Source organism: Rhineura floridana, chromosome 21, assembly GCF_030035675.1.
Source record: "Rhineura floridana isolate rRhiFlo1 chromosome 21, rRhiFlo1.hap2, whole genome shotgun sequence".
In the NCBI taxonomy this organism is placed as follows: domain Eukaryota; kingdom Metazoa; phylum Chordata; class Lepidosauria; order Squamata; family Rhineuridae; genus Rhineura; species Rhineura floridana.
This window is the reverse complement of record NC_084500.1, coordinates 13,144,527-13,171,504: the sequence shown is the minus strand read 5'-3', so window position 1 is coordinate 13,171,504 and position 26,978 is coordinate 13,144,527. Positions and strand designations below refer to the sequence as shown.

The window sequence follows — 26,978 nt, the reverse complement described above, 5'->3', positions numbered from 1 at the left end:
AGAGGAGCCCATCTGGATCATACAAAAAGGCCCATCAACCCCAGTGTTCATCAGCCTTAGGTCCCCAGCTGTTGTTGGAGTACAACTCCCATCACCCCTTACCATTGGTTAAGCTTGCTGGGGCTGATGGGAGCTGTAGTCCAGGGACAACTAGGAACCCAAGGTTGAAGGACAATTGATCTAATCCAGCAACCCATTTTTCCACAGTGATGACTCTTAAGGAAGTTTACAAAGCAGAGCATGAAGGCAGTGTCCTTCCTGTTGCTTGACTCCATCATCTGGTATTTTGGAGGTACACTGCCTCTGTAGCTGGAAGCTCCACTCACCTTACCACAGCTAATAGGCATTGATAGATCCATCCACCATCAATATGTCCAATTTTTTAAAAAACCAATCTCTTTTTTAACACCACATCATCTTGCAGGCATGGCAGACCACATTCCTAGCATCTCCAGGTAACAATGGGAACGTCTCCTATACGGAAAATCTGAGGAGCCACGGCCAGTCAGTACAGACAACTCGGAGTTTGATGGACAATGACTGACTTGGTATAAAGTGGCTTTCTATGAAAGATTGTCTTACCCCTTATATAACTATTCAACCACTGCGCTCTGCAGGCAAGGGCCTCCTGCAGATACCATCTTATCAGGAGGTCCGTTCTTCTGCACAACATTGGAAGTGGGCCTTTAATGTTGTGGAACCAACATTTTGGAATTCCCTCCCCTTAAACATTAGACAGGCACCATCTCTTGTTATCTTTTTGGTACCTACTGAAGACCTTCCTCTTTCAACAAGCCTTTTACGTAGAGACCTGATCCCAGTCTGCATCTGTGTTGGAATTGGTTTTTTAGTATGTTTTTAACGCTTTTTTAAAAAAAACAGATTTGTTTTAATATATTTAAAAGTCTGTTTTTAAGACGTTTTAGAGTTTTTAGTGTTTTTGTTTGCCGCCCTAGGTTGCTGCTGGAAGGAAGGGTGGGATATAATAATTATAATAATAATAGTAATAATAATAATAATAATAGCACTTTATTCAGAACCATGAGGACTAGAACCTTATTTTATTTTTAGGATTGCAGTACAGTAGTAGAGCACCTGCTTTGTGTGCAAAAGGTCCCAGGTTCAATCCCCAGCATCCCCAGGTAGGGCTGGAGATTCATCTGAAATCCTGGAGAGCTGCTGCCAGTGTCAATGTATAAAAGGGCTTCCCTGTTGGATGTCTCTGAATGTACTACAGAAGTGGTCGCCAAACTTTCCCCCCCACGGACCATCTGTCCCAAGTTCCAGCATGATGAAAATATGCAAACTGAGCAGCAGTGAAATATTATTATTAAGCTTCAGCAGCTATAGTATTATTATTAAGCTTTGGCAATTGACCGTACCAAACTTTTTCCAGACTAAAAGAAAGAGTACTTTATTGAGGATCAGGGAATTTGACAGGAATCAGTGAAAGAGTTTGTACACCACTGCGAGAGTAAAGGAAACTGGGTCTTGAAAAAGGAATCACTCTGTCAAAAAGTTTTTAAAAAATCAGCAACAGCACACCACAAAGTAAAACAAGACCTTAGATCACAGTCATGCCTACCACAAAGGCCATTTCAGAGGCAGCCTAGATAGCTCTGGAAGGAACATTGCACATTAAAAGACTCTCCCATCATGATGCAGCCCTTTTGAAGCTATGTGACATTCTTTTTTCACCACTTGAAGAAAACTGAATAGCAATTAAAAAAAGACCCCAAAAGCTTATACATGTATATGAGTTACTGTACTGGTACAACAGCAATTTTATTTTTTGGAAGGGGTCTCCTTTTGTACCCAACCCCATTCATTAATATGCAATTAATTAATTGTATATTTGATTCTCTTTATGCCCTTTGCAACCTTGCTTGCCTTAGCAGAACCGACTTTGGTCCATCCTTCCCCTAACACCATCATCCCCTCAAAAATCTCCTCCTCCAAAAAGAGAAATGAAAGCAAAATTATCAGATGGTTCTTAAAACTCTGAGCGAATACAGACACAGTTATAGCTAAAGATAGTCCTACTCAGAGCAGACCCACTGAATTGAACAGAGATGACTAACCCAGGCCCATTGATATCAATGGGTCTACTCTGAGTACAGCTAGCACTGGATATAACCCCCCAATCCCAAGCAGACCTTGGATGAATGAATGAATAGGACTGGTCTTTAACCATTAACTAACATCTCACATTGACTTCAACGGGATCTACATGTGACTTGAGTTCACCAAGAAGGCCCCTATGTTGCCTGTACTGTCTTTACTTGGAGGGGGGCAACACTGCCGCAAGTCCCCCCCTCCCCAACTTACTGCCCAAGTTCTACATTTGTGGCAGCAGGGGAGCGTTTTGAAGGGTGCACATTATCTCCAACAGAGAGAAGGAAATCAGGATACCAGAAGCTACATGTCGGGCTTTGGCAGGCATCAGAAAAGGCCGCAGAGTTTGCCTGCCGTGATCCAGAAGACCGTTACCACCCTGGCCTCCCACTGTCGGCAAAATTGCTTTAGAAATGCCCACCCTGGACTGCAGGGCCTAGAAATGAGCACACTGTGCCCCACCAACCACCCTGATGCTTGATGGACCTGGTCTGTCAAAAGACAAGCACGGCTTCTTCTAGGTTGCTCACTGCCTAACGGATGGAGGACTTGTGGCCTTTCAGACACTCCCATCAGCCGGCATACCCAAAGCTCAGAGACAATGGGAAGCTGCAGTCCAACAAAATCTGGAGGGCCCACAAGTTCCCCCATTCCGGCTTTATAGCACGGATGGTCCTGGTTGTAGGTTTGGTCTCCACTGCCCTGTCAACGAACATTTGGGCACCTCGTTCCAACACATTTGAAAGTACCGCAACCTTCCCGTACCAAGTCAAGGAAGTGGGTAAGGACGGCATGTTTAGGAACCAACAGGGCTGCAATAAGTTTTAAAATGGGCTGAAGAAAACCTGCCGCTAAGGCATCCGCAAAAAAAGACCGAGGCAGTTAAAAAGTCCAAAAAACCCCCCAACCCTCCACATATGTACATTTACGAACAAACTAACAAACAAACAAACATGCACATCAAGGGACATTTTGCTTCGCCCAAGAAAGAAAAGTGGTGTTGTGTTTTTTTAAAAGGAAAAATGTTTTTAAAAGTTTATCTGGTAAAAACCTCCCCCCTGCCCCGTTGCCAACCTGCCCTCAAAGGGGGGGGGGAGAGAGAAGCAGAATTTTAGACAATGCAGTCTGAGGAAAACACCGTAACCTTGGATACAGTTTCCAAGGACACCAGGGGCCTTTGGCTAACAGGATAATAGCACAGGCGATGGGTGAACACAATGCTGCCTTGTGAATGAGTTGGATGTATTACAGCGGAACAAGACACACACCCCGTACCCCACCATGCATGATGCAAACAGCCTTTATCGGTATTTTTTTTTTAATTAAAACTGTTCATGTCCCAAAAACACAAAGAAAGGTGTTTTTGTTTTACGACTATTAATTTTCCTTTTCATTAAATGCTTTTCTTTGGTAGACTAGACACGGCACTGTCAATAACAGAAGGCTATTTCCCCTTCCCGTATCTGTCGTGGGCTTTAACGCATTCACAGTTCAATAAGCTCCGCTGTAATTAGACTTGAAGACCCTGCCTCTGCCCCCGCTCCCCGGCTAAAGAGGCTCACTGGAGCGATTTCGAGAAAAACAATAGCAGGAGAAAGAAGTCAGGGCCCTCCTCAGAAACTGCGGTTTGCGGTTGATGCTCCTTCAGCCTTTCAACGGCTGGCAGGATGAGGCTTCATTGCATATTTGTACTGGGACCGTTAATAAAAATCCTGACCCCACCCTCCCGTACGTACAGCAGATGGGTGATAGTACGCTCGTGATTCAAATTTAAGCAGCTCAGCTTCACTAACGCCCGAATCACAGAAGGCCGGAGGTGGTCTTAGTAGTAGCTCCCTTCTCAGGGAGGGAAGTTCAGATGATGTCGCTTCTCCTGTGAAAGCACTACGTGGGATTGTTACGCAAAGGCAGCCAAAGAAGGATTTCATGGTCTCAACGCCTAAGGATCAGTGTGGCAAGCCCAACTGCCTACTGATCGTACTTCTTTTTTTCCATATGCCCATTGGCGTGCAGTGGATCACTCTCTTTGCCCCAATGTTATCGCTGCTCAAGATCTTAAGTACCTCACAACTGTTCCTCCTGTGGCGCTGATGTGAGAGGTGAGGTGAGGGACTTTTGAGCCCCCCTCCATTTGACCCTGTTATCACTTATTCCTTGCAAGTGCATTCTCACATTAGTTTTGGGATGTGGTTAAAGAGATGACAAGACGATTTTCCCCACGTTTGTGAGAGTGGCAAATGCGTCGTTCAAATGCGCTCTCGTGCGGAGGAAGATGGTATTTACCATGCCCAACAAAGGCCTGACCAGGGTTTGGGCTCAGTGCCATCAATTGCCCCACACAAGAGTGAGCTGAAATGACACATTCCGCCAAAACAAAAACTGCACATTCCTTCTCACAGAAGAGAGAATCCCAAGAGGAAAAATATGATTTGAGAAGCTGGGCTCACCCTCTGCTCCTACTACTACTATCTCCCTTGCTGTGCTTTTCAGATTTTCATAGCTGGGAGACGCACGGTGGCTGACGCCGTATCCTGCTGCTGAAGCATCACAATGGGTAAAAGCTGAAACTTGCTGAAAACTCTGTGCGACTATTACAGAAGTTCTAAACCCCTAATAAATTAGGCACGTCCTTTACCTGTCTGTCCCACACCTGATGTCACATGTGGCAGGTAGACATGGTTTCGGGAGGGTGACAGTCTCATGGGCCAAAGTGGGACCCCCTCCTGGGCCTAATTAGGTGCATGGGCCAGAGGTTCCCCACCCCACTCCGAAGCAGCAGAATAGGAAAACGACAGTGACAGTGGTAGATATCAAGTGTAACCCGTTGGGAGACGGGCCATCATTAGGCCTGGCCCCTGACCGAGAATGGCATCAAGTTTCCAAGGGAGGGGGCGGTCACCAGCGAGGGCAGGCAAACTTCTAAAACAAAACAAAAAAAGCGAGAAGATTGATTGTTTCATGCTGTAATCGAGCTGCTTGCTTCGTTTCAGCAGAATTAAGCAGTCCCTTTCTGTATCAGTGCAGCGGTTGCAACCTGGAGATATTAAATACATTTTAAAGTGGGGGGGGGAGTAGAGAAGAACAGCCTATTTTGCTTCATCGCAATCTCTGCACTGCTGCCCTATCTAAGCCACAGCACGGCATGACCCACTTGCTTAAAAGGGGAGGGAAGATGCCGCTTCCCCCCCAATCTACCCCCCTCAAATTATCAACGTACCATGAAAAGGGCTTCCCTCAGAGAGAGAGAGAGAGAGTTTGAGAAATGTCCATGACAGAAGACAGCTTTAGCCTTTAGGCTTTCTTTGCTCACTGCAAACCTAACAGAGTCACAAATAGTGGTAATGCCCTTTAGAAGATAAGGGGAGGAAACACCCCACAATCTTACATGGCAAGACCCCTCCCCTCCACATATACCTTCTCTTGCCTGCTTTTATTCCAAGCTGTCGTTTGGGACAGCTGATTCTTAAAAGCATTTCTAGGGACAGATCTCTAAACTATAGAGATCAACGGCTCTAAAAGTGACAGGGGGCCCTTCATTCCCCTGCACCCTAAAACACTAACAGAAATTTGGTGCGAGGGGGCTGAGAATATCTGCAAGCAAATTTGAGTTGGCTCCCTTAACATGGAGAATTCCTTGTCGAAGAAGGGGGAGAAAGGGATCCCTGACACTTAAACTGATTTAAGGAAAAGAGGTGGGGAACCTTTGGCCCTCCAGATGTTGCTGAACTCCAGCTCCCATCATTCCTGGCCATTGGCCACACTTGCTGGGGCTGATGGGAGTTGTAGTTCAGTAACTTCCGGAGGGCCCAAGGTTCCCAACAGCTGTTTTAGAAGCTCGCTGGGTAAATGCAGGGTTAGGAGTGAGAAATCGTTTAAGACCCTGCGTAAAAGAACAAACAAACGTGAACCTCCCAACAACTCCTCCAAACCAGACCCGACTCCCTTTTGGCTTTGCAATCCTGGGGGGATACAGCCATTTAAAACAGAAGTTACTCCTTGGGAATGGGAAGGTCTTTAGCCTCCACCCTTCATTAAACGGAAGAGAACTTTGCCCCACTCAGAATGAGAGTGCCAGTCAAAAGCCATTCCAGAAACGCCGTTTGTGCCTCAGTGCAATTTCTTTTGTTTCCAAAAATCAGTAGATATTTCCAAATCCTTGCAAAGTCCTTCACAAGGAAATTGCAGATTAAAAAACACAGTGGCTTTCACCCTTTGCAAAAGAGAACAGCTAGCCTAAAAACAAACATTTTATAAATACACTAAACCCAACCTGCCCCAAAGCTGCTGCCCCCCAGATGCTACAACTACACCAGCTGGGAGGCTGACGGAAGTTGTAGTCGAAAACATCCAGAGGGCGACAGATTTGGGGAAGGCCACGCTAAGCAATCAGAACAGTTTTCACATTTAGTTGCCAGCCCTCCCACCCAAGCGCCCGCTAGTGTATGGTTCCCACATCGAGACCAAGGTGAAGGCTGACGGAAGTCTGCTTAAAGTAGGTCAGGCAAAATGAGGCCCGGGGGTTTGGGTTCCACGCAGTTGATCCAGAAGTTGGCGCAGGTGGCGTGGTATTGATGCCCCCCGTAAGCAAGTTTGAAGTTGTCCGTTTCCGAGTTAAAGGCCTGGGGAGAAGTGGGGGAGAAACGTCAGAATTAGAAACCGCTGCAACCATCCCATGCGCTAAAACATGGCGACACAGGAGAGGACTAGGTGCTGGCAGTGCGCACACACGCCATGACAACCTAGGCGGATGTTAAGTGTCTTTATGTAGCTTCCTTACTCCTCAAAGGGCATGGGTGTTGCCATAGCTCTGATGAAACATGTTAACAGCCCGGGGGGGGGGTGGACAGAGGTAGATGCCCTGCAAAGTTCAGCTTTATGCAATCAAAACAGCTCTTTCAAAGAAGCGGGAAGAGAAAGAGACCTGTTGAAGTCATTATTTTCTTTATTTATGACAGGTGTGGGGAACCTGTGGCCCTCCAGATGCTGCTAGACTACAACTCCCATCAGCCCCAGCAAGCATGGCCAAAGACCAGGGAGCATGGGAGTTGGAGTTCAGCAACACTGGGAGGGCCAAAAGTTCCCCACTACAGCATGGTGCTCCAACCATCTGACCTGAGATGGGGGGTGGGGAAATCTCAGGCCTGTGGACCAGATGTGGCCCTCTAAGCCTCTCTGCCTGGCCCTCGGGATTCTGCCCAAGCCACACCTCTCACTGGTCCTGCTTTGTACCCACAGGGCTTTTTCTTCTGGCTGGCATGTATGCATGAACTCTGATCATGCCTCTCACTTGCTTGGATGGAGGACAGAGAAGGGTGTGTAGAAACTAGCCTGCTGCACAAAAATAAGATTTATGTTTGTGGCTCTGCCCGCTTCTGCCTCTGACCCTCAAGCAGGTTGCCCAAAAGGGAATGCGGCCCTTGGACTGAAAAGTCTTCCTCGGCCCTGATATAAAGAGAGAGGACAGGGTGGCGGGTATCCAGTACCAACTCTTTCACGGCAATAGTATTAGGGTTGCAGTTTTTAATTAATCTTAATGTCAAACTTATTAAAAACATTTCAGTTACTAACTAGAGGCCCCAGATTAAACCAGCCAGCAGAAGTATATATATTTTTAATTGCTTTTTAAAAATTCATACACTTATAGAACTGCAGATCTTAGAAGAGATATTCCGATATGTGTGTATGTGCACATGTGTCAACAGGAAGCCACCTTTTACCAAGTCAGACTACTGGATCCATCTAGCTCAGTATTGTCAACACTGACTGGCAGATTCTGTCCACCGCTTCAGACTCTCCCAGCCCTAAATGGAGATACTGAAGATTGAACCCTGGGACCTCCTGCGTGCGAAGCTCTATCACTTCCCAAAGGGTGAATTAAGTATGCAGGACAGAAAATGCCTCTTCGAATGCAGCATCTGCCGCAAAGACAGCATGCTTTTCCCTCCAACAATTGTTTTCCCCCTCATATGCTGATTTAATTGATCAATCAATCTTCTAAGACTCCTCTGATTAATTGACTCTAAGATCTGTTTAATTGGGGTGACAAGCCCTAATTATAACTATCATGTGCTTTCAACCGGGTGCAGCTGCCTAGATGTCAGGGAGGATGGCTTACTCCTTCGGGCCATGCACGGCCCCCAACAACCTTAAAATCACGAATGTTTGAATCTGAACAGCTATAACTCTCTCTATTTATTATTTATTTATTTATTTATTTTATTACATTTTTAAACCGCCCTATAGCAACAAGCTCTCTAGCAGTGAACTCAGGTGAGAAGTGCCAACGAAAAGGGAGCCAAAATGGGGGCGTTGAGACACAAGGGGAGAAGTACAAAAAAACCCTTGAGCACACCCTACAACAGCAGCAGCAGCGGTGCGAAGGCTGAGCACATTCGGCAGCCAAAGAAAGTTGAAAAATACATACAGCAAGCTGCCTTATGCTGAGTCAGAGCCACTGATCCATCTAGCTCTGTGTTGTCTGCACTGACTGGCAGCAGCTCTCCCGGGTTTCAGGCAGGGAGTTTCGCCTGGAGATGGCAGGGATTGATCCTGGCACCTTCTGCATGCAAGACAGGTGCTCTGCCACTGAGCTACAGCCCTCCCCCCATAGTTTGGGTGAACTGACATTACGGTGATGGCGGGCGGGCGGCCCACCAGGGGTGGGAGAGCTACTGGCCAAGGTGGCCGTGCTCTGCCACCAGTCAAGGCAGCATGCTTCTGAAAATCAGTTGCCAGAATCCACGGGGGGGGGGGAGAGAGTGCTCTTGCGCTGAGGTCCTGCTTGCGGGCTTCCCCTGGGCAACTGATTGTGAGACAGGATGCTGGACTAGAAGGGCCACTGGCCTGAACCAGCAGGCTCTTCTTATGAGCTCAGGATCTGGCCCACCAGTCGAACCCTGCTCCCCACCTCTGCTCTCACAGCTTATCGTATCAGGGAAGCGGGCAGGGCTGGCTGGCAGGAACCCTGAAGAGGAGCACTCCTGTTAGGAGGCGAGGAGGCACTGCGATATTTGGTTGAAAGTGGGAAATGGACTGCCTTCAAGTCGGTCCTGATTTATGGCTACCTCTTATAATAGGTAGCAGTTCCATCCAGCAGGGGGAACTGCAGGGAGACTGCCATGGAGATCTGGAGGCTGAGCTCTAGAGTAAAGGTCAGGTAATGCTTTAGTTATAGCAAGCAGGTTTCTGTCTTCTCTCAGCAAAGAAAGCACTATTAAAACACTACCCTATGAAGACGGTGTTCATGGTAAGCGGCATTCAGAGGGGGTTTACCATTGCCTCCCTCTCAGGCTAGCCCTCCCCAGCTGGCTAGGGCCTGCTCAGCTTGCCACAGCTGCACAAGCCAGCCCCTTCCTTGTCCGCAACTGCCAGCTGGGGGGCAACTGGGCTCCTTGGGACTACACACAGGTGGCAGGGCACGTAACCCCTGAGCCACTCACTGTGGGGGTGATCTTTAGCTGGCCCTTGACATCCAGGAGACACGAGCGGGGATTTGAACTCAGACTCTGGACTCTCAGCCAGGCTCTCCTCCCCACTGATTCCAGCGTGGGAAACCACAAACAAGCTGAAAAGCACCTGCAAGGAATTTCTGACTGGGGCAATGCTAGCAAGCGAATTTTTCAAGTAAACAACACCCACACCATGGCTAATTTGACACTGGACAAGGTTTGCGGCTGAGCAGAAAAATAAGCTGGCAGCCGTTTTCTCACTAGCCTTCTCAACAGCTCTGAGCAAACAGCTGGAGTATTTCGGGAAGTGTTTTATTAGCGGGGAGGGGGGGAGGGATGCAAATGTTTTCTCGCTGGTCTGGAGTCACCGCACCTTGTCTCTCAGTCAGGGGCAGATAATGGAAAGGCAAAGCGCTTGCATGACTTTCAGAGATTTTTATCTTATTTTATTTATTCACTTATTAGATTTAAATCCCGCCCTTTCTCCCAGTAGGAGCCCAGGAGATTCCACAGGAGATTCATCTTACACAGGAGGTTCTGTGTAACCATATAGAAAACAGTGGTAGGAGTATTGTAAGTTTTTTTTAAAAACCATTAGCTTAAAAAAATCTACTTTGCACAGATAGAGGGTAGGTATGGATTTAAAAAAAACATTCTAAGGTAGTGCCTCTTGGGCCTGTTCACCCACCTTTGCAGCTTAATTCTGTGCAGATCATAGAGTCCAACTAGATGACTAAATGCATATTCACTTCACATGGAGGAGTCATAGAACACGTGGGATCCTACATCTTGGAACAGGCGTAGGGAGCCTTTGGCCCTTCGGATGCAACTGAACTACAGCTCCCATCAGCCCTAGCAAACATGGCCAATGGCCAGGGATGATGGGAATTGTAGTTCAGCAACATCTGGAGGGCCACAGGTTCCCCACACTTGATCTTGAATATCCCACCTTCCATTTTTAGAAGAGGGCATTTTTCTTGTCTGTATAGATGTAAAAGAGAACTGTGCGGGAATCAACAGGAGAGGGGTGCACCCTAGGGGAAGGGCCGTGGCTCAGTGGCAGAGCACCCACTTTGCATGCAGAAGGTCCAAGGTTCAATCCCCGGCATCTCAGGCAGGGCGAGGAATTTCCCCTGTATGAAATCCAGAAGAACTGCTGCCAGTCAGTGTAGCAATACTGAGCTAGATGGACCAATGGTCTGACTCAGGATAAGGCAGGTTCCTATCGCTTGTGATAAGACCCTCGGCTACCCTTTTAAGAAGGGCTCCAGGGAGGACATGGTTTGCCCACCGCTGCCTCAGTTCAATCTGGTTCCACCACATGGCTACACACCTGGCTAAGAACAGCAGGAGTCTCCAACTCTGCATTGCTTTACTCAGGCAGTCTGCTCACATCCGCCTGTTATTCTCTAGTCTTGTTATGATAGGAGGGCAGAGGGGATCTGGCCCCCTTAGCTACTGTTTTAAGTGAGAAGCAGGGACCACAAGTTGGCTAATGCTGGGATGAGTCAAATAGATGCGACTTAAGACCAGTGAGAAAACCTCTGCATTTCCCTCCCTAATCTCACAGAGAGAGACTCTGTACACATCATAAATTTAAAGCACACTTACAGCGCGTGGCTTCCCCCAAAGAAGCCTGGGAATTGTAGTTTGTTAAGGGTGCTGGGAACGGTAGCTCTGAGAGGTGTGGAACTACGGTTCCTGAACTCTTTGTGGAAAGCCATGTGTGGTGTGTACGCCGTCCAGAACTCTTTTAATGCTACCAAGACACTGTAAAAGACTGAAAATCCCAGTATTATATTTTGCTCATGCTGCTGTTGAGTCTCACGTGAAGACACCGGAGGGCATCAACCCTATTCAAAATAAGTCTTTTTCCGGACTTCCGGGAAGGGTTGCTTTGCCTGTGCTGCCTCTGAGCCGAGCTCTTGTCTCAGAAGAAGCTTTTTCAGCTATAAAATCAGTCACAACGCTCTTTTTGACTGGTAAAGATTTTCTCCCGGGCAGGGAGAAACGTAAGAGATTAACCACAAAGCCTGTTTTTGTGGGGAGGACTGGATTTCATTTATTTATGAGAGAAGGTTCAAACTGCAATGCCGGACGGACTTTCATCAAGCTCTAGCTGATTACAGCGACACGTTTATCTTTTCTTTAAAGAATAACGGACTTTAACAGGCAGATAAGCATCCTTCTTTCTTTTTTCTTTTTTCACTTGATTTAAACTGGTGCAGCAAAAAAAAAGAGATTTGTCAATGAATCAGCTGTGAAGAACTTTTTAGGTGAGTTATGGCTTTTCTCTTTCACTAACGAAATTAAGGAGGAAAGAAATCGAAAAAGCTTATCTTTGTTTATCGCAAAAAGCTGTCCTGGAGGTGCATTCTAAAGATACCAACGGAAGAGGGATTTCTATTTCGAGGAGGGGGGGGGGAATTTTTATTTTATTTTATTTTGGTCTATTTCACTTTGACGAATCTGCTTGTTCACGATGCCACTAATTGTTTTGATGTTGGGAACTAAGTTTGTTTTGTATTCCTGAACACATAGAGATAAGGCAGGCTGTATTGTCTACACTGATATAAGCAAGCCTGGAATATTAACCCAATTGTGGCTGAAATAATTTTTGTTTCTGTGGTTTTAAGAATGGCAGCCAGCAAGATTGAGACCATGGAAGAAATTATGTTTCAGAAAATAATGGATGAGATTGAGATAACGAAACAAACCCTGAGACAGGGTAGTCAGGAGACGAAAATTGAATTTAATAAAATGACGCAGGAGCTTAAAGAAATAATGGATTCTGTGAGAGAGGAGTTTGATGGGATAGGGAAGCTACAAGCCCTGGAGATTGGAACAAATGTGAAATTGGAAAAAGATTTGGAGTTTATGGATGATAGAAATAAAGTTTACTGTTTGGAATTCAACGTTGTCTCTGAAGAAATTAATGAAGATTTTGGTGGTAAAGTTATCAATGTCTTGGATAATTTTCTGGACTGGAATGATGTGATGGAGCTTGACATAGAAAAAATCTATGGAGTTGGCTACAGATATGTGACAGAGCAGAGATGCACCCAGAGCAGAGATGCGACTTTACAACAATATTTCAACAACATATTCAGAATTGATGGCAAGGACATATTTGTGATGGGGGAAATTCCCATCAGACTCTTGTTGTATGACTATGGCTATGACAGCAAGATCATCATGGGATACTGATTATGGATGAATGGATACTGAAACCACTGGATTTAACAGGATTATTGAAGATGGAAGATGGAATTAATATTGATAATGGAAGAATGGTTATGGAAATTATTGGACTTAACAGATTTGACTAGATGGATTAATTGATATGTTTACTTGGACTATGGCTATGACAACAAGATTATTATGGGATACTGATAATGGAAGAATGGCTACTGAAATTACTGGACTTAACAGTATTGAAGATGGAAGATGGAATTAATATAGATAATGGAAGAATGACTATTGAAATTATTGGGCCTAACAGATTTGAATTAGATGGATTAAGCGACATGTTTATTTGGAGAAAAATTGAAAGATATATCTCTCAAGGAATTGAAACCTCTCTTTGACTTTTTGTGGAAAGAATAAAATAATGTTTATGAGATTTGACGATTAATTAAGATAACTACTGGAGGAAAGTGATTTTATAATATAATTTTAGAGATAGGATTGTTATATATTGTAGACTTATAACTGATCTGCGACAAATCGGAAGTCAACATTTTATTTTATTGTTTAATTGTTTTTGTTTTGTTTTGTTTTGTTTTGTTTTTTTGATTTTGAAAATTTGAATAAAAATTAATGGGAAAAAAAAAAGTCTTTTCCCAACAGAAATGCTGATAAACAAAACTAAAGAAGAGAACTAGGGCGCTTCTTTAAAGCCAGGGTCGAGGGGACCTCAGACTGAGGGGGGGGAAGGGGGTGAATGTGGCCCTCCAGGCCTCTCTGTCTGGCCCTTGGGATTCTCCCTAGCCACTCTGTCTCATTAAGACACACCCCTCCCTGGCCCTGCTCTCTATGTGCTTTTGCCTGGCTAAAATGCATCCCTCACTCAGTGCCAGCTGGAGGCTCCATGTCAGGGGTGCAGTGGAATCCTCTCCAGCGTTTAGTCCAAGCTTTCAAGGAGCTGTCATTCTGACTAACACCTGGAGCGGATTCCACTACACCCGACATGAAGCCACAAGCCGCCACTGCCCTGACTTGCAATAATGCCTCTTCCTAGCCTGGATGGGGGGGAGGGAGAGAGAGATGCGTGTGCAGATGCTGACTTTTGCTGGGACGCATCCTATTGAACAAAGGCACGAGTCCCATCCATTATCCCCCCCACTTTTGTCTCTGGCCCCAAACCACCCCAAGCATGATGTTTCCCCACAAGAAAATGCAGTCACTGGGGTGGACCCCTTCTCCCGCATGCTTGAAAGAGAAGATGACTCCCAGACCCCCACTCCCTTAAATTCTGAAAAGCTTTTGACATCTCAATGCACAGCAAGGATTGACGGCGCACGCCCGGCCATCGCAGACACACAAGACTGGACAGGTAAGAGTCGACTACATTAGGCCACTTTGTCTGCCACGCCACATCACAGACCACCACAAAAAAAAGCAAAGCTACTCACAAAGCCACAGGTGTGCCGCCAGGATAAAAACTCACTTGGCACATAGCGCTGAGCCAAAAGCGTGGATGAGTGTGAATGCATGAGCAAGCGGGCTCCCAGAGAAGATCACGCCCGCTTTGGTCCTGCTGTGAGCTAGGCCCTGGTTTGGCTTAGTGCGTTGCCTGAACCTAGGCTTTTGGTTTGTCTCCTCCAGACAAATTCATTTTGAGGATGCAAAACTGAATTATGTGTCTGCGGAGTGTGAGACTTGATGGTGCGTTAGAATGGCAAGCTTGAGTATATTGGTTTAGAATATTGATGTGTTTGATTGATGCAAGTATGTTGATCAAGTAAGTGTGTTGAGGATCATTTGGTTGAGTGCAGGGCCGACATCAGGCGTGACTGGGCCCCTGGGCACCAGCCTGCCCAGGCCTGCAGCTCAATTTACTCCAACACCCCCTTCTGACAGAAGCAGCGTGGTGCTTGTATAGGCCAGGCCAGCCCGCCCCCCTACCTCTGGGGTCAGTGTGCACACATGCCTACCATCACCCAAGATGGCAGCAGGGCGTCAACCCCTTAGGGATGCCCCCACCGCCACCATAGGTCATGGCAGGCATGCACACACATCACGTGGGGTGTGCCCACTAATGTGACAGATAGGTGAGGCAGGTGGGCTTATTTAAGCCCGCACCACCTGTATTGGGGGAGGTGCCTGGGAGCTGCAGCTCTGTGGCATCGGGTTGCATGGTCCAACGCTGCCACGGATCACGGAGGGGGCCCTCAGGGGCCCTTGGCCAGGTCCTAACCTGCCTTTGTGCCAGTGCTGGGCCTGCTTGAGCAGAACTGAATAGTATGTGTTTCTATCTGTAGTTAGATTAAATTGTGTTTGTTGATATATACAGGGAGCTGGGAATTTAACTGGATTGGTTTGTTTCATGGTATGAATTACTTGTATGGTAGTTGGGAAGTGAGTTGATGATGACGATTTTTTTGCCTAATCCTCTATCGCAGTGGTTCCCAACCTTTATGAGCACGGGACCCCCTTTATAAGCTGAATTTTTTTTGTGACCCCCTCCCCCCAGGGAGGCAGGCTGGCTGCCAGGAAGGAAGGGGGAAAGCAGCCTTTCTTTGCAGGCTTGCTTCTTTTTGCTTCACAAAAAGCCCTCTCCTCTCATTCTAGGTAAGGGTGTTGCCAGTAGCGGCAGTGCAAGGAGACGGGCATCAGTGATAGTAATCCCCTCTTCTTCCTGGTAGCTGCACCCTCAGCTTCCTTTGGCATCTGCCATGTATTTTATAGGCAGATGCCTGCCCTTAGTACGCCTGAAAGACGCTCTGGCACTTCAGCAAAAGGCCTCCCCTCTCGTTTGGAGCAAGGGGGAGGTGTCATCTGCAGCGGCAGTGGAAAGCAGACAGTGTCTTTAAAAAAATAAAATAATTCAGTTCTTTACTGTTCACGGCCCCCTCTGGATTACTTCGCGGGGTCCCGGCCCCCATTGGGAACCACTGCTCTATCGTGTTAATTAAAAAAGCTAAATTTAGCCTTTTTATAGTTGATCTTCATTTGCAATATCTTACTCCCTGATGTTTAGAGGAGATATTGTTTAGTTATTTACTATGTTTATTATGAATTTTCCTTGTATTTTTGTAGCTGATTTTTTATGTGTAATGTTTATTTTGATACTAAAGAGGATGTTCTGTTTAGTTGTTAATTGTGTTTTAGAGAATGTAGAAATTATCTGGTCTCTCTCTCTCTCTCTCTCTCTGTATATATATATATATATACACACACACACACACACACACACACTGGGACTCCCAAACACACACCTTGCTCACCCACTAGCCTTTTTATAGTTGATCTTCATTTGCAATATCTTACTCCCTGATGTTTAGAGGAGATATTGTTTAGTTATTTACTATGTTTATTATGAATTTTCCTTGTATTTTTGTAGCTGATTTTTTATGTGTAATGTTTATTTTGATACTAAAGAGGATGTTCTGTTTAGTTGTTAATTGTGTTTTAGAGAATGTAGAAATTATCTGGTCTCTCTCTCTCTCTCTCTCTCTGTATATATATATATATATATATATATATATATATATATATATATATACACACACACACACACACACACACACACTGGGACTCCCAAACACACACCTTGCTCACCCACTAGTCTGCCTTCCTCATTTGCCTCGTGCCCACTGTGCACCCACCTCCCAACCCCCATGGAATATGGCCGTCACGCTGTGTGACAGCTTACAGAAATATTGTATGTATAGATATATGTATGTTTGTGCACACATGCATGTGTGTATATGTAGATATACATTTGTTATTTGCTATTTATTTAAGATGTTTCAGCCTACATTATAAACCAGTTTGTTTAAATATAAGCAGCATATAAATTGTCCAGATAAACAAACAACAAGCAGTTAAGTCACAGCACAAATCTTGGTTACAGTATATAGTTCATCTGGAGCAAGACAAACGATGGTCTGCAGAACATGCTAAGGCATACTATGGCTTAGCTCACAGAAGCAGGGCCAGGGAAGGAGCAAAGCGGCTGCTATCTCCTTTCTAGGAGGCCTGCACACTTGCGTGTTCTCACACTAAGTGTTACGTGCGAACCGGGCCATTGAAGAGGAAGCGACTCAAGCGCAAGTTAGTTGATTAAAATCGAGAGGTTAGAGAGAGAGGGAGACAGCGGAAAATGACGGCAATGGTCCCCCCCCCGACCATTTTGCTTAGAGCACACATGAAAAAGGAAAAAAGATAGCTTTCATGGGTCCGTACTTCTTTAGGATGTTCCTCCGCAGGCTTCTCTTCTTTCTGAAAACAACGTCGAAACCAAAAAAGGTCAAAACACAATAGCCAAAAGGGAGGAGTTGATTGCCAACCAAACACTCTCCTGTTTTAAGAGCCCCCCTGCTCTACTCAATGGGGGCCTTTCGCGTCTCTGTCCCACTGACAGCTCAAGTTCTTGAAGGTGGCCAAGTCTGTCCCTCCTTCCATCTTGCTAGGAAAAAAAATATATAGGTTCTAAGCCAGTTCCAGGGAACTCTTGACTACAGAAAGCTCCATGTCAGCTGGACCCTCCAGTTGCTGAGGAAATTAATGTATGCCACGGATGGGTAACTTGGTACCCTCTGGATGCTGTTAGGACTGCAACTCCCATCATTTCTGACCGTTGGCCATGCTGGCCGGGACATCTTGGGAGTAGGAGCCCAAGAACAGCTGGAGCGGCCACAGGCTCCCCATTCCTGATGTACGGCTTTTTTCGGGGGAAGGCCTTTGTCTCCTGCCTGGTGGATCCACTCAGGCCCCAGGGATTTGTATCTCTCACTTCCCATTCGTTGGCCCCAGCAGGCTGCCTTCAGAGCAGCACCTCAGCCATCTCCACCCATGCTGGCAGAAGAAGTGATGGAAAGAACTCTGCTCTGCTTACTGCTTCCAAAGAGGTTGCCAGGATGCTTCCAGTGACTGGTGAAAATTAGTGGACTGAATGGGGGGGGGAAGGGAGAAGACAGCAAATGCAAAAAGGGGATGAGAGAAACATGAAAAAGAGGCCGCAGCCTCCCTACTTACTTTGCTTCGAGAATTTACATTTAAGAGGCACACCCCGCAAGCCAGTTCTTGGGCGTTTTTAATGCCTGGGCGAAGCATACAAGAGGAAAAGTCCAATGAGTTTTCGTCCGGCTGCAGGAAGAGCAACAGGAGGAGGGGGAAAAAACACAGGATATTGTTTTGGAATGGTTTTTGAGATGTTTTATCCCTTGTTGTTGGCTGCCCTGGGCAGGATGTAAATATAACAACAACAATAATCACAGGAACACAGGAAGCCATCTCTAACCAGCTAGCTTGGACATCTATTATTATTATTATTATTATTATTATTATTATTATTATTATTATTATTATTATTATTATTATTATTATTATTATTAATAATAATAATAATAATAATAATAATAATAACAATAACAATAACAATAATAATAATAATAATATTTTCTGTCCTGCCCATCTTCCCAGAGGAGTCCAGGATAGCACACAACAAGGTAATATAACAATACAATTAAAAAGAAAACACTTAAAAACCTTTGAAAAAATGAAATGGAAATGCCTTCAAGTCGATCCCGACTTATGGCTACCCTACGAATAGGGTTTTCAGGGTAAGGGGTATTCAGAGGGGGTTTACCATTGCCTCCCTCTGAGGCTGAGAGGCAGGGACTGGCCCAAGGTCACCCAGGGAGCTAGAACTTCTAAAAACATTTTTTTTAAAAACAACAACGTAGTCCATCTCAATCAGGGGTTGCCAAAGTGTGGGCTGCAGAGCACCAGTGGGCCGTGAGCATCATCCCGGCAGTCTGCGGTGCGTCTGCGTTAAATATTCATCTTGATTTTTAATTGTATTCTTGTTGCTTTTCTTTCTTAGATTGTATTTTATTGTATTATAATTTGTATGCCATGGAACTCAAATCCTAATGCAATAAAACATAAGAAATAAAAGAAGCAACAGAAATGCCATTAAAAATCATACTGCATCTAGCGCAGCGCTTTATAGCTGCTACTATCAGCAGAAAAATCATTAAGGGGTCTGTCAAGACCCCGCAATTTTCAAGTGGTCTGTCGGGGGGAAAGCATTTGGGAACCGCTGCTATAAATAACCTAGATCACCAGCAGGACTGAACATGGAGGGAATGATAACCAAATGGAGCCTCCATGTTTAGAGGCAGCGTATCCTTAAAGGACAAATGCTCAGGTCAAAGAACATGGGATGGCCCCTGCCTTCACAACCCGCTCATGAGGCCCCCTTGTACTAAATGTAGTGCTAGAACGATCTAGGACGCCATTCTTACATTACAAAGGGCAAACATTTGTATGCTGAAGAGGCAGACCACATAAACCGCCTTACCGTTAAAGCAGCAAGCGACATGAAACCGATCAGGTTGTTCCACACTTTGTCAATGTCCTTCAGCAGCAGCTGGAGCTTTTCGCTACAGACGGCCGTCGCTTTGATGCCCAGCTCCACCCGTTTCGTGACTCTATAAACCTCGACGACTCCTGTTAGGAGACCGAAGATGAGTGTGGGGTCCCAGGTGACATGTCACGCTCTTTAACAGCAGCACCGAGGATCAAGGTTTCCCCAACGCCTGAGCTCATTTTATTATTTTTAAAATGTTTTTTATTACATTTATATCCCACCTTTCTTCCAAGGAGCTCAAGGCGGTGTACAAACCTGGCTCTCCCCATTTTATCCTCACAACAGCCCTGTGAGGTAGGTCAGGTTGAGAGACTGTGACTGGCGCAAGGTCACCCAGTGAGCTTCACGGCCAAGTGGGGATTTGAACCTTGGTCTCCCAGGTCCCAGTCTGACACTCAAACCTCTATACCGCACTGGCTTTCAATTTTCAGGTCGAGGGCCACATTCCCTTCTCGGCAGCATTCCAAGGGCCAAATGCCGCCCTCTTCCTCTGTGGCTTGGGTTTCTTTGGAGGGACCTTTGATCTTAGGCAGCCAATCTGTTTTACAGACTGACTTTTCTGGCTTCTGCTGCTTTTTACCCAAGGAAGACTGTGACAACAATTATTTTTTCCTCCCTTCACCTCCCCCACCTCACAGTTGCTTCCCCACCCACCCAACCCAGCATCGCTAAAACACCCACAGTTATTTTTTTAAGATGTAGAATATAGTTTCAGTGTTTCAGGAGATCTTGCTGGGTTGCTTTTTGCCCTGTCACTGACCCCTTGCTGAGCTTATAAAACCATCACTGACCCCAAGCCAAATTCCAAGGAATGTAAATGAAATCGAGTGTTGTATCCTACTCAGAGGAGACCCCATGAAACTGACAGGCCTAAGTTAGTTGTCCATTCGTTTCAATGGGTCTACTCCAAGTAGTACCAACACTGGACATTTATTTATTTATTTATTTATTTTATTAAATTTATTTTAATAAAGTTGAGGTTTTCCCACCTCCTTCCAAGTAGAAATTAAGTCTTATAGGAATATATCCAGCTAGTATATTGATTGTAAGTCACTTTGGGTTCACTTGTGTGAAGAAAAGAGACTAACAAATTAAATAAATAAATAAATATTTTATTTATATCCTGCCCTTCCTCCCAGAAGGAGCCCAGGGTAGCAAACAAAAACACTAAACACACTCTAAAGCATCATAAAAACAAAATAATTTAAAACATATTAAAACATCTTTAAAAAACACCTTTCAAAAAATATATAGTCAAGAAATAACAATATATAACTATTTATTGATCACTCAAACACCATTACTACACATCATAAAATGTTAAAAAAAATAAGAAAATGACACACACAAAAGCAAAAGTACACTAGTATACACATTCTTTTAGCAATAAAGCAATTTGGCCTGAGAACAGTGCTGTATTGTAGAATCATTTTATCGAACGCCGAGTTTCCTCGTTGGGAAGGGAGCAGCACTCTGTACCTTCCCATGCCCTTTATTTCCGAGGCTCCTAGTTCCTAATTAATTTTTTTTTTTTGCACTATAACTTGTCAGATTCTTTTCCACCCACAGGACCTTTTCAACCCCTAAGCCTTTATTCACCACCCTGCAGTGTCCCATCAACGCCAGGGGGAGTCAATATCAATGACTCTGGGAACCCCTGCCCTAGATGTTAATCCCTTTTGGGTCCTGCTTGTAGATCTGGCTCTTGAAGAGTATCATGGGCTGAGCAATAATTCCAGTGTGATTTCATTTTTTAATGCTCAACAGTACACAGTGTTACATTTTACAAAAGAAGCCTTTGCTTTCAGATTGTGGTAACTCGCATCCAATGAAACCTGGAAATTTCCTATGGAAAATAAAAAGTATCAGATTCCCATGCACTGTATGTTTCAATCAACCACACAACATCAGGAGGGCGGGCAGAGGTCAACAAGCAAAGGAGGTTAGAGAGAGAAAGGGGAAAGTATTTATTCTCCTCAAAAGTCCATTTTCAAAAAGGAACATCCCAAGCAGAATTCTTGCCGGGGGGGGGGGGGAGGGTTGCATCCAGTGCTAACCCTACTCAGAATAGACACACTGAAGTTAATGGACACGACTTAACGAAGTCCATAAATTCCAATGGGTCTACTCTGCGAAAAGCTGGCTGCAACACTGGGTATCTTTTTTTTTAAGTACTTCCTGTTAATTCTCATGTTAACGAGACATAAGATTCATACCTAATAAATATTCCATGCCTTGGGCCGACTGGATGACTTCTGTGCAGACAGACGAACTGCTGATTCCGTTCAGGGTGTTGTTTGCCTTCTTGATGACCTAACAGTAGGTAGAGAGGCTTGTTTATTACACACTGAATTCAGAGGGTGGTGTGCATGGGCTCCCCAGCCTGGCCCACCATCCAGGCCTGCTTAGCTCCGGAAATGCTACTGCTGTTATCACGTGCCTTCCCACTTGGCAGGGAAGGGGAATCTCAATCCAGGAGCCAAATGTGGCCCTCTAGACCTCTCTATCTGGCCCTGAAGACATTCCCAGCCCAGGCCATACACTTCCCCAGCCCTATCTTGCACCTTCCTTGAGAGGTTTTGCCTGGCTGGGATGTGTCTTTGAAAACTGTGGCTTTCTGCTTGCCTGGACGGAGGACAGAGTGTGGTGTGTGTATGTGTGGATGTAGAAACCAGCCTACTGTGCAAAGGGAACATTTCCATGCATTGCTCTGACCAGTTTTTGTCTCCGGCCCCAGCCGCTATTGGCATGTGGCCCCCGGAAGGTTGCTCATGGCATGTGGCCCCTGGAAGGTTGCTCAAAAGGGAATGTGACTCTCGGTCTGAAAAGGGCTCCCTACCCCTACTATATGCCTTAGGACTCGATGGCTGCTCTAAGCAAAGAAGGAGAAACCCAAGGGAAGGGTTAAGCTGATGTAGACATCTTCATTATCTGTTGTGATTACTGTTTTATGACTGTATGCTCCCATTTTTCTTTATCAATGGTCAACCCAAAGCAACTTACCGTTAAAATTTAGCACCATTCTAAACAGAAAGAAATCTGCCACTACATATTTAAGGGAACATCTTTAACCCTAAGAACTAGGAACTTCTTTATTTAAATGAAAAAAGCAGAACTTCCCAGGATGCTAGCAAAAGTTGCCAAACTGCAAGGAAAAAAGAAAAAGAGAGAGCCTCTAGCATAGCATGCCTGACTAGTGGGTAAGATTAAAATATGCCTCTTCCCTCTATTTCAATCCCTGCTTCCTGCTATAGCCATACTCCAGTTTAGGTTTTGAGCCACATGACTGGGCAGTATATTTTGTTAATTTCAGAGTAGGCCACCACTTTTCCAGGGCTTCCCTCTCTCAACGGGCAATGAAAACCATATAACTAGTTCCTAGTCCTCATGGTTGAAGTTATGCTCTATACTCGCAAATATGTAGTGGTACTTTCCTCCCCCTCCCCCAATTAGGATAGTGAAATGTCATGTTCATTTTTACCCTTGGATCCCTAACATCACTAGGTTAGGGTGGCCTGGCCACCTGCTCCATTTGAAGGCATATTCTCTGTTTGGCGGGTTGTCCAGTCTAAGCTCTTGTTCCTACATACATAAAATTGTAAGGCTGTCATCAAGAAGCTGCAGTTTGCATGGCTGCCAACTGGTGCCATTGCAAACTGCAACGTGACAAGGAAGGGGGTGGGAAGCTTTGATGAGGACTAAAGGTCGGAGGTAAGTGGAGGGGTAAGGAGGGTTGGAGAGCAAAGCGAGCAGGGGCACAGCCCCTAGTTAAGATAAGAAGGAAGAGCAACAGGGCCTTGAAGTTGCCCATTAACAGATCTCCTAGACAACAGACTGAAGAAACACATCAGTCACCAGGTTGTTGTGGTTCCCATTAGGGTGAGATATATTGGATTTTTTATTACAATGATACCAGTCACTTTGCTGGAAATCTGTTTATTTTGATTATTTTCAGATAGGAAAACCCAGTGGCCATGTTCAGATGCAACACTTTACCGTTGTTTAGCACTATGTGAATGAGCTAAGCCTATTCCCTGACTTGCACCCTCTCTTCTCCATGCTGTCAGAAGGAGAAATTTGGAACCTTTTGCATGGGACAAGGAGAGGGGAGCAGAAGAGCATGCAAGCCCAGTAGGAATTAAGGCTTGTTCATATTGCGCTAAACCATGGCTTAGTGTTGCATCTGAACATGAACATATATGTTCATATGTGCGCCTGGCGCCAACACTGTTACCTTTTTGGTGCCAGGTCAAGACTTTCCTCTTCTCCCAGGCATTTTAGCATGTGTTTTTAAATAGTTTTTAAATTGTGTTTTTAAATTGTTTTTTGTGTTTTAAAATTTGTATATTTGTTTTTATTGTTTTTAATTGCTGTAAACCGCCCAGACAGCTTCGGCTATGGGGCGGTATATAAATGTAATAAATAAACTATTTCTGAATATGCCTCTGTACATATAAATTAACACGTGCAAATTTTTCTTCCAAACCCATCTCCACCCTATACTAGATAAAGCAATAGATATGAATAGGAAAAGCAAGTTATTTTGATAGAAGGTGATAACATACTTACTTGGAGAGCACTTTCTAAACATCTCTGCCATTCATAGGCATATCTCTCGCTTTCCTAGGTGAAAAAGGAAAGGGGAAGGAGAGAGAATTTAATAGGGTTCCAAACAAACAAACAAACAAACAAACTTGTTGCTAGTCATGGCTGCTGTATAGATTTTTTTCCCCCAGCACGGAGATAGTCAAAAGCACAAAAGATTCCCAGAAAGACGCAGGCAGCTTTCACCTGACACTCTTGTGCAGAGTGTGGGATGCGGGCCATAGATTTGGTATGCCCAGCCTGTGCTGGGTGAGATATAGAAGGATAGAGGGGGTAGCTCAGCATTAGAGCATCTGCTTTGCATGCAGAAGATCCCGGTTCCATCCCCGGCATCTCCAGGTACAGAATATCCTGCCTCAAAGCCCAGAGAGCTGCTGTCGGCCAGTGTTGTCAATACTGAGCTAGATGGACCAATACTTTGACTGGGGAAGGACTATGGCTCAGTGGTTGAGCACATGCCTTGCATGCAGAAGGTCCCAGGTTCAATCCCTGGCATCTCCAGGTAGGGCTGGGAGTGCCCCCTGCCCGAAACCTAGAGAGTCACTGCCCAACAGCGTGGACAATACTGAACAAGAGGGACCAGCGGTCTGACTGGGTAGGAGGCTTCCTAGGTCCCTGTAAGAACATAAGAACATAAGAAGAGCCTGCTGGATCAGGCCAGTGGCCCATCCTGTTCTCACAGTGGCCAACCAGGTGCCTGGGGGAAGCCCGCAAGCAGGACCCGAGGGCAAGAACACTCTCCCCTCCTGAGGCTTCCGGCAACTGGTTTTCAGAAGCATGCTGCCTCTGACTAGGGTGGCAGAGCACAGCCATCATGGCTAGTAGCCATTGATAGCCCTGTCCTCCATGAATTTGTCAAATCTTCTTTCAAAGCCATCCAAGCTGGTGGCCATTACTGCGTCTTGTGGGAGCGAATTCCATAGTTTAACTATGCTCTGAGTAAAGAAGTACTTCATTTTGTCTGAATCTTCCAACATTCAGCTTCTTTGAATATCCACGAGTTCTAGTATTAAGAGAGAAAAAAAAAAATTCTCTATCCACTTTCTCAATGCCATGTATAATTTTATACACTTCTATCATGTCTCCTCTGACCCCCTTTTCTCTAAACTAAAAAGCCCCAAATGCTGCAACCTTTCTTCGTAAGGGAGTCGCTCCATCCCCTTGATATTCCTAACCTCGGCTAAACACCCCCTGCACATCCAGATGGTAGGGATCAAAAGCACCGAAGCAGCACTCTGCACACCAAACACTGAAGAATTTAGCTACGTATTGAGCAAAATCAAGTGGCACCGTTCTTTCTGGGATTCTACCACTTCACGCTGCAAGTTGGGGAAATCTCAACTCTGATAGGCTGCCTCTCTTTTGAAGCTCAGCTCCCTGAACATAGAAAAGTAGCACATCAGGAAGAGGTGAGTGCAATTTTCCCCCACAAAGAGTTTTGGTTTTATGCCTGAGAATGCATCGCACCTGTAATCTCAAGTGGTACAGTCCAAGGAAGGAGTCTGTTATGCGATTCTTACACGTAGTTTGGCTTTTAAAAGCCTTCTTAGCCTGACAGCCCTGATGATTAGGAAGCCCCACTTTCTTCACTGAATCTCTCCTTACCTCGACTTCCCCTGTAAGATCTTTGTATTTGTCTCTGATGACAGGCAGGGCGGGCTTCTCGCTGAGGGTATTCGACCGATCTCTAAATGGCTGCTCCGGAGGGGGCAAAGGCGAGGAGCGGCTGATCTCTCTGTCACCCAAACTCAGACTCCGTTTGTGAGATCCTAGAAGGAAACACATGCATTAAAGTTGGGGAAGTGTGTATGCCCCAATTCTGAATTGAGGGCAGAAGAAGAAAAAAAGACAAGAGGCCTGGTTCACACATAATGCTAAGCCATGGTTTATTAAACAATGGTTTATTCAGGGACTGCCTGAACCCTGATATACCAGCTTGATCACTGAGATCATCTCTCAGAGTGCCACTGGTTGTCCCCCAAATCGGTGAGGCTCATTTGACATCAACATGAAACCAAGATTTCACTGTTATTGGTCCAGCCCTGTGGAATGCTCTTCCAACAGAGATTCAGCAGGTGTCCTCTATATTAACTTTCAAATGCTTGCGGAAAACCTTTGTTTGCCAGCAGGCTTACGCAGGCAATTAAGAAAAACATTTTACATAATAGTCAGCTGGTGATCTGTTTTAATGTGTGTGTGTGTATCTGTGTTTTGCTGTATTATAACTATAAACTTTTGACTTTTTTATAGAAACAAACCTTAGCATTATGTGTGAACCCCACCCAGTGGCTTAACTATAGTTTGTTTATTGCCACCAAACTGTGACCTGAAGCCATGGTTTGCTCCTGGCACATGAACCTTTGTTTGTTTTAACTATAGCTTTGCATAAAGTGCAAACCCAGCAACCTTCCTTAATCATGGCCTGTTTGGCCACTCCGTCCCAGACACTCAGCAAGTTACAAAGACATTAGACAAGAGTAGCTGGAAAACAAAATAAACTGTGGAGAAAGAAACCTTGATTTGTTGGATCATCTGTGGGACAACTTATGGTTAACTTGTGGTTTGTTAAGCAAACCATAGTTTAGCGTTATGCGCAAACCAGACCAATATGAATGTTGTACTGTGAGGCAGAACTCACCTCCCTGAAAATCAAAGGTTCAATTTTTTTTAAAAAAGTTACCTTTCCTCAAAGGTAGTAAAGATGTGCCTGAAATTGTGCAAGCTAAGGACCAGCAACGGGAAGACCAGAATCCAAATCTCATCTGCAAAGATTTTCCTAAGATGTGTTTTCCTGGATCAGACCCAAGATCTATCTAACCCCGAATCCTGTTTCCCGGAGACCTTCTGCATGCAAAGAAGATGCTTCACCACTGAACCATGGCCCTTCCCTGGCCAGGGCTGATGGAAGTTGTAGTCCAAAACAACCGGAAGGCACAAGGTTGGCAAAGGCCGATCCTATGTCCTTAAGAGGAGCCCTGCTTCGATTAAGCCAATCTAGTTCAGCATTCTGCTCTCGATGCCAACCAGAAGCCGCCAAGCATAGAGCTCAAGAGCACTGTCCCCTCCTGTGGTTTCCAGCAACTGGTATTCAGACACATACTGCCTCTGACCTTGCAGCACAGCCATCATGGCTAGTTGCCACGGATAGCCTTTTCCTCCATGAATCTGTCTAATTCTCTTTCAAATCCGTCCAACTTGGTGACCATCAC

General features: G+C 45.3%; 1 protein-coding gene across 5 annotated transcripts in view; it reads right to left on the bottom strand.

Annotated features, from left to right (window-relative positions):
• Positions 1-1,387: 1,387 nt before the first annotated feature.
• Positions 1,388-26,978, bottom strand: part of SYNRG (synergin gamma) — an 83,742-nt gene continuing 58,151 nt past the window's right edge. For all 5 annotated transcript variants that reach the window (XM_061605492.1, XM_061605491.1, XM_061605496.1 and 2 more), the window contains 7 exons: positions 25,375-25,538; positions 23,734-23,787; positions 21,381-21,477; positions 19,096-19,244; positions 17,766-17,876; positions 16,974-17,009; positions 1,388-6,734 (listed from right to left, as the gene is read on the bottom strand). In XM_061605492.1, the coding sequence (XP_061461476.1) occupies positions 6,603-6,734; positions 16,974-17,009; positions 17,766-17,876; positions 19,096-19,244; positions 21,381-21,477; positions 23,734-23,787; positions 25,375-25,538 (743 nt within the window). In that variant the 3' untranslated portion in view covers positions 1,388-6,602. The remainder of the gene's footprint in view (positions 6,735-16,973; positions 17,010-17,765; positions 17,877-19,095; positions 19,245-21,380; positions 21,478-23,733; positions 23,788-25,374; positions 25,539-26,978) is intronic.